Below are 13,425 nucleotides of genomic sequence, written 5' to 3' on the forward strand. Positions count from 1 at the left end.
CGCAAGCACATGACGTTGATGTCCAGTTTCCGAGCCCGAATCCCAGTCCGAGCCCATGTCCGTCGCTTTTGTCTGGCGACTCAACCAATAACACCCGCAACTCGATTATTCAAATAGGCGCCCTCCGCACAACAATGGCAGGCAGATCATTCTTTAGAGTCACTCTTTTTTCTTTGCCTATTTTATACAAAGTTCAAACAATGACCAATAGAAAAATAAAATTGAGCCACTTCATGTATATGTGTGCGTCTGTGCGTGTGTGTGTGTACAAGTTTTGTTTTTTCGATTAATTAGCAAATCAGGTCTGCAGACTTTCATTATGATACACATATTTATTGATAGATATACACACATTAATTTTATTGGCATAAGAATTTAGTGAGAGATGCATGTGTATGTCGCGCTTTAACAACGATGTCATTCTCTACTTTTAGTCCCAAACCAAATATTTGCGAACGTGCACGTATTCACAAAGCGACCAACAAATAATGTACGCGGATAAACGTAGCGGTTTGGAGAAGGCGGCGAATCTGGTGACAACGGGGGCCGGCACAGCCGCTTTATTGCCAAGTCATTTGGCCACACATTTGGCAGCGACAGCAGCTTCACATCAGGCGCCAACGCCACCGCCCACGCACGCACTGCAGCAACAGCAGCAACATCATCAATTGCAACTGCAACATCAGCATCAGCTGCAGCAGCAGCAGCAACATCATCAACAGCAGCAGCAGCAGCAGCAACAACAGCAGCATCCACATCCACATCCGCATCATCATCACCATCATCATGTGAGCGCCTTGCAAACGCACCATAGTTTGCAGCAACATATGCAACAGCAACATGAGGCTGCAACATTGTCACAGCAGCAACAGCAACATTTGCAGCAGCAACAGACAGGCCAGCAACAAGCCGCACAGCAGCAGCAGCAACAGCAACAACAACAGCAACAGGCAGCCGGCATGTTTACAAGGTGAGTCTTAGCGCCAATTCCGGCAACACACTTTATCTCGCATCTCTTTCGACCAACAACAACAACAACAGCAACTACAGCAGCAGCAGCAGCAGCTGGAACAAATCGGCGCCAGCAACGCATCAAAAATCGCGCAACATGCAAACTTTTAATTTCAATTTGTTTCCACGCTACGTCGATATTTGTCAATTTAATTTGAAATATGTATGTATGTAAGCCCTGCCCAGCCCTCGCCAGCAAATCCTGCTCAGTTTTTAGAAACCCAATTGATTTCGTTTGCCTTTCAATTTCACTGCAATCTCTTCTCTTTTTCTTTCCGTTTTTTTTTTTTTTTTTGGTTGGTTTTGTGTTTTTGTTTTTTGCTGCCACAACAAAAGTTTTTTTTCCTTTTTGCGCGCACACATTCGATCGCAGCACATTTAATGGCCTCTTGTATTGGCAACTTGTAGTTCGCATTTATCTGGGTCTCGTAATCTTTGTCAGTCAAAGCAGCCAAGGCCCAGCATTTTAGAGCTGTGCGTACCCACAGCGCCAACGCCAGGACCAAGACCAACAGGCTGGTGGCTGCCTGGCAGGCAGGCAGTCAGGCAGTCAACGTCTCAGATACTCAAGCAGCGGAAAAATCTCTGCGTCTCCCCAGCTGCCGCTTCTCGAGCTGTTGTGCCATTTTATTTAGCTCCAATTAATTAGTGCTTCAAATGTTTTGCCATAAGTTAAACCCGCACAGTGCGATTGACATTACCACGTTCAGAATCGGGCGGCTGCTGATCCGGCTAAGACCCCGAAAACGGCAACCAACGACGACGACGATGACGGCGACGACGACGTAGATGGCCACTTGGGTCTGGGTAGCTGCTGCCGTTGCTTCTGAAATGTGTAAAAATCACGTGTGATGTTGTTGATGGGTCGTTTTTTGTTTTTGCACCAGCATCTTGGCAACTTTGTCTTCTCTGCGATCTCTCCTCTAGTGTGTGTGGGTGAGAAGCGGTGCAGCGTTTGGTGGGTGGGTGTTGTTCCTCGTATTGTACTGTTGTTGGATTTTTTTGTTTTCTGCTGTGGTGCTAGGTGGCAATTGGTTTTAGGTCTTATGTTCTATCCACCGCACAATGCAAACGGAAATGGCTTATTGTCGAAAGAACAGTGGCAAATTAGAGTGACTTGTAGTAGCAGCAACTATCGGAATTATCTGTCTAGCGAAGGCCAAGGACAAAAAAGGCGTTTAACTAAATAATCCCTGCAGTCAAAAAATTGATAATAACTTACCTTTAAGGTCGTTCTCGAAACATTTTCATATATTCATGGAAGTTTCCAGACCCGGGATCTTCCGGAAAGTTCTTTCAAATCTGTCGCATCCTTAATGCCACATCTTGAAAGTCTGTGTTTCTTCTTTACCGATTTGATCAGATGTCCGAGAGATATTATCAGAGCTATTTACAATTTAGGCAAATTAGTTTGAATTTTTCGTGTATATTATATGGACAAGAAATGGAAAAAAATAACAAATTGTCACAATAAGAAGAAATCGATTGAAAAGTGCCAACCAATACTGAGGTGATTAAATTATTAATTTATTTCCAATATTAAATTGTAGGCTATAATCAATCCTTGCTGCCCTTTCTAGGTGTTTATCACGAAGAACTATTTAAGAACTCTTCAACTTACCAAAGCCAGCCATTGCAAGCAATTTTATTTCATGCAATCTATCTTTAATTTAAAAATAAATAATTTTAAAATGTATTCACTTAGATGGGTAACTTAGACTTAATAATTTTTTACCAAATTTTCATTTACGCTTCGGTCAGTCTATTTTGATCTACAGTACAAAGTATTCGGAGATGTTATCAGAACTAACAAAAAACAATACGAATTTTTATTAGAATATACTTGTAGAATACATATAATAAACAAAACTAAAATATATAAGTACTCGTAAGAATTCCCAAAAAAAATCAACAATCCAATGAGCTAAAAATAATCAAAAAAACCTAATTAAATAATTAATATCTAGCCCAGTCGGGGATTATTTGTTAGCCAGTTCAGCAGGCTACTTCTGGGGTTGAATTGAACCAAATAATCGCGGAATGTAATGGAATTTGTTTAAGTAAGGTCGCTTTCTCCATTTTTCGAATGTCTCTTGCATAAGGACTATTGAAAATGGAAGAAGCGAGAATGTTCCAGTCGTGCACGTCCGACAGTGGAAGACCCCTTATAAGATAAGTGATTTATGGGCTCGGAGAGGCTTCCTTATGTCTGTCACATCTCAACAGGCATAAAATGTCATCCAGAGATTTCCAATTAAATTTATCTACATGCCATGAATTTCTTTCGAAAATAATCGCTAGGAACATACGTAGGCGAAGTATCTATGAAAATTAGGAAGCAAAAATGTAATATTACTACTTAGTATTATTCGTTGAAGGGTATTGCACGACTAGAATAATCTATTGTCCTGTAGGATTCGGATTCGGATAGGCCGAAGCTACTGTTGGAGGACTACACTATAAATTAATTACTTGCTGCTTCGTTTGATTTATGAACTAAGACTATACTACTGTAAGCCCAAATCATCAGCAATTCTTTAACTTGTGGAAAAGTAACAAAAGATCGACAATTATATAAAATATTAAGTGCATCGAGGACCCCATCGCTGTACGTCAGGAACAACTGTTTTAGCTTCAGTTTTCCTCTTCAAGGCATTCTAATAAGTTGTATGGCTTCCAAATCTATTTCAATCACAGATTTAAGATTCAAGTCTTGGGAGAAAATATCTAGCTAGTTTTGAAGATTTCTCTTATCCTTAAAAAATGATCAGTTACTTTTTTCTATCTAGTATGTCAAATCGGCATTGTACAAGTAGGTTTGTAGGGTTTGTTTGTCTAGTAGACAAATGTTCAAATGTTCTAAGTTACGGTTTCTTCTTAGACTACTTAATGTGCAGTTTCCTGCTCTATTTTGATCAAAGGTTTTAGCGTGCTGTTAGATATTTCGTTAAACTGCTAAACTTTTCATATCCTGGTGGAGATTAGTTTTAATAGCTAGTTCCAATATATAGAGGTAACACTGCATTCCAAATGTTATAAGGTACGGCCACCAATTGGGCTGGGCGTTACATGTGAAATTCTTCGAATTCCCACCATTCACAAAATCGGATCCGAGAGGCTCGAAGTTGGGGAAAGGTTCATTGTGCTATTAGTTCCACGCGCCATAAATCGTAATGTTTAAATGGTGAGACTTTATAAATTTCTAAAAATATTTTCCATGTTTACCATTAAAGCAAACAACACAACCAACTAACAGCAACACCAATAACAAAAGCAGCAGCAACAGCAACAACTAGCGAAGCACACTAACGTGAAACCGAAACAAACAACCGTTAAACAATGAAAACTATATCAATATGCTCTAAATATTAAATTACACTAATTAAAGCAAAGAAAATATAACACATACGAGCAGCAACAAAAGCAACAACAACAAAATAAATAGGCAGCATAGCACTTCGAAAACAAGAAAAGAAAGAGGAAGCCTAGGCAGGGTAGGGAGCTGCTACTATGTATATGTAAAGTGCATTTGAATTTCCTGAGATGCCAAAGAGTGAAACTAACCGAATCCGTTTCGTATTGTCGGCCATCCAACGGTTGGCCCGGGGTGTTAATTTTGGCAATTAGCACGCGCAGATACATTTGTATCTGTAGCGCGCTGCAAGCGAGCATTTTATGTTGCTAATTTCATTAACACATTTGGTAAGCGGGCAAGCGCGCGAGTTATTTACTATGCCCGTATACTCTATGCTCTGGGCTCCCAATGGCACTCGTACGTCTACTTGTATTTGTAGGGCCCTGCAATGCAAACACCGGTTGATTGCTACAGTTATTGGTGCAGTTGAAAGCAGCAATGCTGCACCAGATATGCCACCACTAATTGCTTGCCTCAATATTTGGGAGCGCGAGCGAGCTACCAAACTAATTCATGAATTTACAGCACACTCGTACAGTTTCTAGCTTTTGGCGGGACGAGCGTGCTTGAGATATTTTCTGTAAACAGCAATTGATGAGCACATAAGTGAGCCATGCGTGCACTCTAGAGGTGTGCAGACTAGTTCAATTCTGAAAACTGATTCACTGTGTTCCGCACTCACTAATCCACTTAAAATATAGGCAATTGGTACCAAAGATTTGATGCTCGACTCTGTATGCGACTATTATGCTGTTCAATTGAAAAACTGTATGATTGCATTGCGAAGCTTGCTGCTCGGAATTTTGATAGTGTTTCATTAAAATTCGTTCCCGAATCAATCAATCTCAAAGTACGACTCCTTTTAAAATTCACAATTCTATTTTCTGATTGACAAAATATTTTCAATCTATGCATAACTATATTCAGTTTTAGTTAGAAATTCAACAACTTTGTTTCATACATGCCTTTCTAATTAACACTTGTCAAAATATATGCAAAATAAAAAACAAAAAACGAAATGCTGCTACTATTTAAGAATCGTTTTCCTTATATGTGGACATATTTTCAAACTTTGCTGTACATTTTCGAACTGAATCTGATTTTTGAATCTAAAACTGACATTTTTTTAACATCCCATTTTTTGTTTTACTTCATCTAAATAGCCTATAAACAATATAAATTTCACGTTTTTAGTCTTTTTGGTACTGTTTAGAGTTTCATTTTAGTAAAGGAACCAGCAATACTTGTAGTTTTTTTTTTCACCGTAAAACGTTTTTTTAATACACTTATAAGCCACAAACAAAGATTTGAAAGCGGAATCCTAATTCTAAGCCGTAAAGACACAATTTTAATATAAATTTTAATAATGTGCAAAATATTTAGTTTGTTAGCTTTATAAAATAAGTAAACAATAGTAATTTTTCTTAAGCAGACTCTTTGTTCAATAAAAAATATTAAAAATCATATGCATAAGTACCGAACGATATTTGCAGTCCGATTCCAAGGAGAGATAATTATGCTATGGGTGCCTTATCGATACTTAATTGTAATTACTATGCGAATTATAGTAAGGCTGTAGTTTGTTCAATATTTGTTTCAATATTTGTTTGTCGTGGCTTCAACGTTGTTTGTGAATAGAGCTTGTCTGGAAATATTTGCATATCTTAGAAAATAGAAAGGGTTCTATTTCATTTCAAGACTTGCTAATGAAAAAATTGCATTATAATTATTATAAAAATCTCGAAGCTGATAATAACCCTTAATTTCTCGAACTGAAGGCGGTTTTTTGGAACTAGTTCGTCCTTACGCATCTCTAGCGATCACCTCCTTGATGAACATTTCACTCCCACTAACCGGGGGGCAGGCAACAACAAAAGTAGCAGAGCAGCTGAAAAAACTGCACCCCGACTGCCAGCGCTGCTGCGCATGCCCAGCGGCATTTGAGCGCAAATTATTTAGCCTTTGTATCCTTGTGCTAATTGCCTGGCGGTAAAGTGCAGCAGTGGCGGTGGCAGTAGCTGTTGCTGTTGCTGTGGCAATAGCAATAGCAGCCACTCAACCAGCCGGAGAGTCAGTGAGCCGTCCCAACAACTCAACCATCAATCCAGGCGAAGCATACTTGGATAATTTCTGGCCAAGAGACCGCCGGCAATATTCAGCCAGCATTGGCTGCCGTTGCTGCTGATACCGAGAACAAAGTCATGGGAAAATTTCCGTACACACACAATTTTGGGTTTGGCTTATGTATTGACTGGAGTTGGAGCTGGAGCTGAAGCTGAGGCAGCAAAAGCAAAAGCAACGGCAACGGCAACAAAAAAGTCAGTTTCGCACGCAAATTAAGATAATCGAAAGCAAATGCAGCAAAGCAACGGTAGCAGCTACGCTCTATAGGCAATGCTCAGACTTTCTGGGCTGGTGGACGAGGTCTGCGCAACGGGTGTACGAGTATTACCCGGTAGCAACAAATCATAAAAATATGAAAAATTATGCGGCGGCGGCGGCGGTGATGACGATGTCGACGTCGATGTCGATGACGACCGCTCAATGCCCAAACGAAGTGTGCTTTTGGCAGTCCATCATTAAATTGTGGCCAAGATTCCAATCAGACATGGGGAGAAGAGTCCACACGCTGCTCTGCTGTGCTGTTCTGTGCTGGGCTTTTGAGGCAATGAAATGAAGTTTTATTGCAGACTCTCTTCCACACACCCCTTCTCCAGCTTATTGTTGTTATTATTGTGGCTTGTGGTTGCCGATGTGGTTGCCGATGTGGTTGCCGATGTGGCTGCGCTTGTGGGACGAACTGAGCACAGTTTAGAAATATGCGTCAAAATAAACACAGTAGCTAACAGCAGGCGAACGCATTAAAAACAAAACGGCATCCATCCATCAGACAGATCGAAGCGCACATGCTCTTTTTAATGCGATTTTAAGCCACTAAATTATATGGCCGCCATAACATGGAGTCTCCTTAATTTATTAAGCTAATTAACAGCGAATCCGCCGCTGTGTTCGATGAATGTCGATTGGTCGATTTTAATTGAGTTTTGTCTGCTGATGCCCATGCATATATACGAGTGCATACACATACATATATACATGTACGTATTAGGTGCTTTGAGCTGAAGAAATACTCATGTTGCAGTACATAGTTGCCAATTAAAAAGCTGAAAATCATTTAAAATCGATTAATTTTTATGAGCAATTAAGTGAAAAGTAATTCCAGCATTTTCGACAACACAATATTTCTCAATGATTAAATGATTGATCAGCTTCAATTCATACTAAATGGCTAAATAAAATGTTCATACTTTTATCTTATTTTCCTGATTCCTTCTGCTACTAACCAAAGGTGAAGCAACTGGATTTCCAGTTTTTAAGAGATTTTTAACTAATTTACCAAAACATTTACTGCTCACTATTCAGAAACATGTATAAAATTCTGGAAATTGCATATCTTTTTGAATTGAGAATTCATTTGTCTCAAAATAATGGAAATAAACTGGCAACAACAAAGTAAAAGTAACACCTTTTACTGCTAGAGAACGGCATTGCAACTCTTTAATTAGCAGCCTCTACATCGCCACAAGAAACATTCATTTATTTAGAAGAACATCTGAAAGTAGGTTGTTCCAAAGGAGATTAAATCAGTTATAACTAAATTTGTTACAACAATTATCTGGAATAAACCAATTTTAAATTAGGGAAACAAAACATAATTAATCGAAATAGTATTGATAAAGATTGACTGAAAAATTTTGGCTTCGAGCTGCAGAAATTCTAAACTTAATTTTGAAATATCCAGCATTTAGTATTTATACCCTGGAAGTCCCTGAGAAACTATATCCTAGAGATTATGAAGACTATTGACTTTTTGGACTAAAATCCTATACTTTTGGAAATAAAACTGTAATCAGATATGCTTCCATTCATAATGCGTTTTAATACATTTAATTCTTTACTGATCACTGATTTTAGAAACAGATTTATAAAATATGTGTGCATTGTTCAGACCGTTTTTGTCGTTGCCAGCAATAATATCAGCAGTCTATAAAGTACATACTTTTGGTGATACTCTCTACTAATATGGACAAGGGAGTAGATGATTTTAGAACTGTTTCGATTTTTCAAACATGTTTGATTAGATTTGTAGAGCTATGCCAGAAACCATAAATTGAAGCCATCTTAGCATATGTTTTCTAAATAATCTGGAATCAAACGAGGTCATCAACACGGCTATCACATAATCTATGTAGGCCTTTAGCGCGCCTATTTTTTATACTCGTAGTCCTTGGCAGCCCATCATCTTTAAGCGTAACAATCTTCACAGTAGAGTCATAAAACGCATTGCCGCAAGCGGTGCACACACCTAGGGCTCGGCCAGACACTGACTGCCATATAATTTGGCCAAAGGCCGCTACGGCGACGTTGGCAGCAGCACCCCATGGTTATTAGATGGTCCCCCTTTTTATGCTTTTCGGTTGTTTTTTCCTTGCCATTTTTGCATGCTAAACGTCGTCGATTTCAATCTGCGAGTCGCCTGAAAGTCGACGATGATCGTGGTTGTGGTTGTGGTTGAGATGGTGGTGGTGGTTGTGGTGGTGCTGGTGGTGATGGTGATGGCGGCTCAGCAAGGTATCGATTACTGCCACCGACTTACGCAGACGCATAGGGCACCCAAAAAACAAGAAGACGCGCTTGGCGGGCCGCCGACAAGTGTTTGTGTGGAAGACATAGGATATTCGCAGCGATTCCGAGAAATTTTTGAAACACACAAAGCATTGTTGCGGCGCCTGGCAATTAATTGTGGAGTGGCCGGACGAGGGACTGGGAGGAGCATGTGCGGGTGCGACTTGCTGGTGGTCAGCGTGGGTTCAACTGGTGGCCAGTTTAAGGTTACCTGTCCGTCCGTCCGTCTGTCTGTGTGTCTCTATGTCTGGCTATTCAGCTGTCTGAAGCTATCCAAGTCTGCCCCTGCGCTCGTCCCCGTCCATCAGTTGGACGCAACGTTCATTATGCGCCCATTTTGCACTATTTTCCGCAGAGAAATCATTAGAGTTGGCCCAGAGCGACGAGTGCCGAGCACAGCAAACTATATCGTGGGAATATGGCAAATAAACTCGCCCAAATTACACACTCTCTCAACGGGCTGGCATACTGCTGCGTCCGGCTACGTGTATATCGTAATCCTATGCTAGACATTCGAATAGGCGCTCCAGGAAAAGTGCAATAAAAATTTGCGCAAATTTCGTGTTTCTGTTGGCCTGCAATTGCTATTGACTGGTTGGTTGGATCGCTCAAGTTGCTGGCCTGCTCGCCTGGGCTGGCTGACTGACGCCCCATGCATATTAAAACTCGGTTTAGATTGATACGTACTGTGCGCCCAGTGCCTAGTGCCTAGTGCCCAGTGCCTAGCGCCCAATGCCCAAATCCCAGTTTCCAGTTTCCAGTTCCCAGTTCCCACTGAACGCCGACGCAAGCCTCTGGGCGTGCTTTCTGTGTGTGCTTCACTGTGATTTATTTGCTGCAAAGTTTTACGATGGCGCTGCAGACCATAAAAATGCCATAGAGCACATTTAAAAATCATTTAAGTTAATAGTTTAGCATTATGTTTGAGCTTTATGTGCTAATTAGCACAGGGTTGAACCCAAAACAAGTAGATGCAAGTCGATTGCCACACTCAAGTAGGACCAGTGGGGGTGTGTTATGGAACTATTTATTTCTATAATTATTCTACTTATAATGCTGGTTCAGGATACACCTTCTACATATTGTACTTAAGAAGCGTTAAAGGGTTGAGATTCTTTAGAGATCCACTCAAAAAGTATATAATTACTCTTTAAATTCTTCGTAATCGTACCTATTTATACTAGTAGGTATGACTGCATTTTAAAAAACCGAGTACAACCCAAGCTCGACTCTTGTATACCCTTAACCCACTTTCTCCCTCACTGCTGTCCTTTATCCAAAATAAATTTTGTTTAGAGTGTGGTACTAGAAATGTTTTTAGTGCCGATTGTTCCTATGCCAGCTATATACTTGTATAGACGTTGAATATGAAGTATTTTGAAGAACTAATTAGCACAATATTTGGTTAAGATGGTTAAGATATGGTTAAGATATATAAAATGGTTTAACTTTTCAAAGGTATTTAACAAATAATTATACTAGTTCTACAGCTAATCGGTATATAATGAAAAACTATACATCTATGACTTGTAACAAACTTGCTTTGTAGATATGAATACCAAGTTTGGTTTCCCTAGCTGTTCTGCTTCGAGCGCTATTGAGGTTCACACGGACAAACGGGCAGAGACAGACAGAAATAATATAATAATATAACTGCTTGTGAGGCTTCGCAATTGTATCTATCCAAATATATATATAGTTCTCTCCCAACCAACTTCTCTGCTTTCCTTAACTCGTAATTGACCTTAGCTGTATACTCGAACCTACCAGTATTGTCTTATCTTGTAGATTGACAAAATCCCACTCACTATTCCATAGTCAATATTTTTATTATCGCATGATCTTGGTATGAAGCATAATATATTATTATACACAAAAATATTTATTTACTTCATAGAGTACTCGGCCTTTGCTTGAAGCCACAAGTGTTTTCTTTCATTTTAAGTGCAGATCATACGCACCATTACTCGATCGATTTAAAAAAATATTTTTTTTTTATGACAATATTTTATAGAGGAGAATTCTCTTGTGAAAATAGGTGTATTATAAAATTCTTTATATAGACAATAAATAGGATACCAGTATTCCCTCGGGTTGAATATGGCCAATACCTATAGCTAAACAAGAGAGAACGCTACAGTCAAGCAAGCCCGACAGTGTAATACCCTGTACCCAGCTAAACATCCGTCACTGAGTTATATGCCCCCATAGCAGCAGCAAAAAGAGGAAGAAGAAGAGTGAACTTGTTGCTGCAGTTTGCAGCTAATAACTGCAGCTAATAACTTTTCTTAGAATTGGATCAAATTTAAACCAAAAGTAGATAACTGTATATAGATTGCGTGTGCAGTTTGGCTTATGTAGCTTTTGAAATGTGGACAGTATTGACGAAATTCTGTAGCGGGGGAAGGGGAGGAAAATTAAAAAAATAATAATAAACTCGTCCTTTCTCGGATCTAGGAGAATCTGGATGCCAACTTTGGTTATTCTAGCTTTTATAGTTTCTGAGATCCTTGCGTTCATCTAGACGGACAGACGGACGGACAGACGGACGGACAGACGGACGGACATGTCTAGATCGATTTCTCTAGTCATGCTGATTCAGAATATATATACTTTATGGGGTCGGAGATCCTTCCTTCTGCATGTTACGTACTTTGCACAAACCAAATATACCCTTTTTACCCTACGGGTACAGGGTATAAAAAGGTAGGACAATAAAAAAGTGTTTATAGGTATTATTCAATTATTACAAGGTCGTTCATGGTTCTGCAATTGTGCTTCGAGCTCGGCTAAGGCCATCGAAACTAAAAATAAAAACGCATTTGGTTAAATTTATATATTATTTGAGAACATTAACTAAATGGTATGAATAGAGTCGTTCAGAGCTTTACATTTTCATATCAACTGGCCACCACTCTCTGAGTCAAACTTCTGATGAAACCAATGATGGCAGCAGCAAAACTTAAGCCTAATTTCCGTAAAGCACACAGGACTTCCAAACGAGAGCGAGTGTATTAGCAGTTGTTGTTGCTGATCTATGCAACGCTCAAAAAGACACACACACAGCAGTCAGTGAAGCGTAAAACAAACTTTAGTTAGGGCAGGCTACTTGATTAAGATCTTCACTAAGATTACATGAGGGTAGCTCCTACGCCGCCTCCGCAGCCTCTCCAGCCTCCAGAGTCTCTACAGGCTCGCCAGCCTGCTGTGACGCCTCGCTAAGAATCGTGTTTATGCTTTTAATTAGCAACAACAACTTTTACAGTAGTTGCAACAACAACTACAACTACAAGAACGTACTACCAAGTGCTACTTAATGCTGCCTGAATGAGTGTGTGTTTTAGCCCGGCTAGCTGGCAAGAAGGCAGGCAGGCAGGCAGGCAGATTTCAAGGTAGCGATAGATATATTAAGAAATGTTGACATGTCTCGCTCACTCACAGCCAAGTCCGAGCTTTCCGGGCATACCGCCTGGCCAGCTAGCCTCTGAAGATAAATTTTGATGTAGATTACAAGCGCGAGATGCGCGTCTGTTCGCAAAGTTGTGGGAGTTTTCTGTTCCCCAACTGATATATCTTGCTCCCAGCCTTAGTCTCGTGTTGTTGCTGTTGCTGTTGTTGATGTTGTTGTTGTTGTTGCTGCTGCTTCTGCTGCTGCTGCCGCTTCTTACAGTTGATAGCGCCGGTAGAGCCATTAACACGTTTTTGGCGTGCATTATGTTTGACCAGGTTGGCTTGTTGGTCATGCCATTATCATATTATCGACACTGGTCGCGCATCTTGTTTATGATAAATATTTAAAAAACTTATTAATTATGCCACAAATAGGCAACGCGTTGGCATTTTTCAGCAGCTAATTGGGAAATGTTGCAATGTTGCAAACATGAACATTCCTGCCGCCAGCTAAAGCAATCGGATGGGAATTGGAACGACAAGCTTTTAAAAGAATCCGATTTGTTTTTTTTTTGTTTTTTTTTTGTTAGCTAGAGAGTTGTAAAGCTGCATACAACATCAGCATCCAGTCTTGATCTGGACAACAGTAAATTGTGAAAGTGTTTGGTGAACAAATATAGCACAAGGTTGTTATAGTCTTCATGTTGACCAGCAACGAAAAAATAGAGAGCAATGCACTAAGTGAAAAGCTCACAAAATGACGAAGCAAAATGTTTCCGGTTGCATTGTGATCAGATGCAACTGCTTTTATGCTTCCATATTTTTATTTAAAGAACATTGTGCGACAATTGTCCGATCATATCTATTGGAACTCAAAATAGAGAGCGATGACCAACCAGATGAGCTAGAAGGGGCATTGTTAA

At 39.9% G+C, this 13,425-nt stretch overlaps 1 protein-coding gene across 1 annotated transcript in view; it reads left to right on the plus strand.

The window, feature by feature from the left end:
- Positions 1–488: 488 nt before the first annotated feature.
- LOC115625438 (neuronal PAS domain-containing protein 4) overlaps positions 489–13,425 on the plus strand; it is a 38,448-nt gene continuing 25,511 nt past the window's right edge. Inside the window, exons 1-2 of the mRNA XM_030520484.1 lie at positions 489–638; positions 858–970. Coding sequence (XP_030376344.1) covers positions 489–638; positions 858–970 — 263 coding nt within the window. The remainder of the gene's footprint in view (positions 639–857; positions 971–13,425) is intronic.

Source organism: Scaptodrosophila lebanonensis, unplaced genomic scaffold (genome assembly GCF_003285725.1).
Source record: "Scaptodrosophila lebanonensis strain 11010-0011.00,11010-0021.00 unplaced genomic scaffold, SlebRS2 tig00000072-arrow-pilon, whole genome shotgun sequence".
Lineage (NCBI taxonomy): Eukaryota > Metazoa > Arthropoda > Insecta > Diptera > Drosophilidae > Scaptodrosophila > Scaptodrosophila lebanonensis.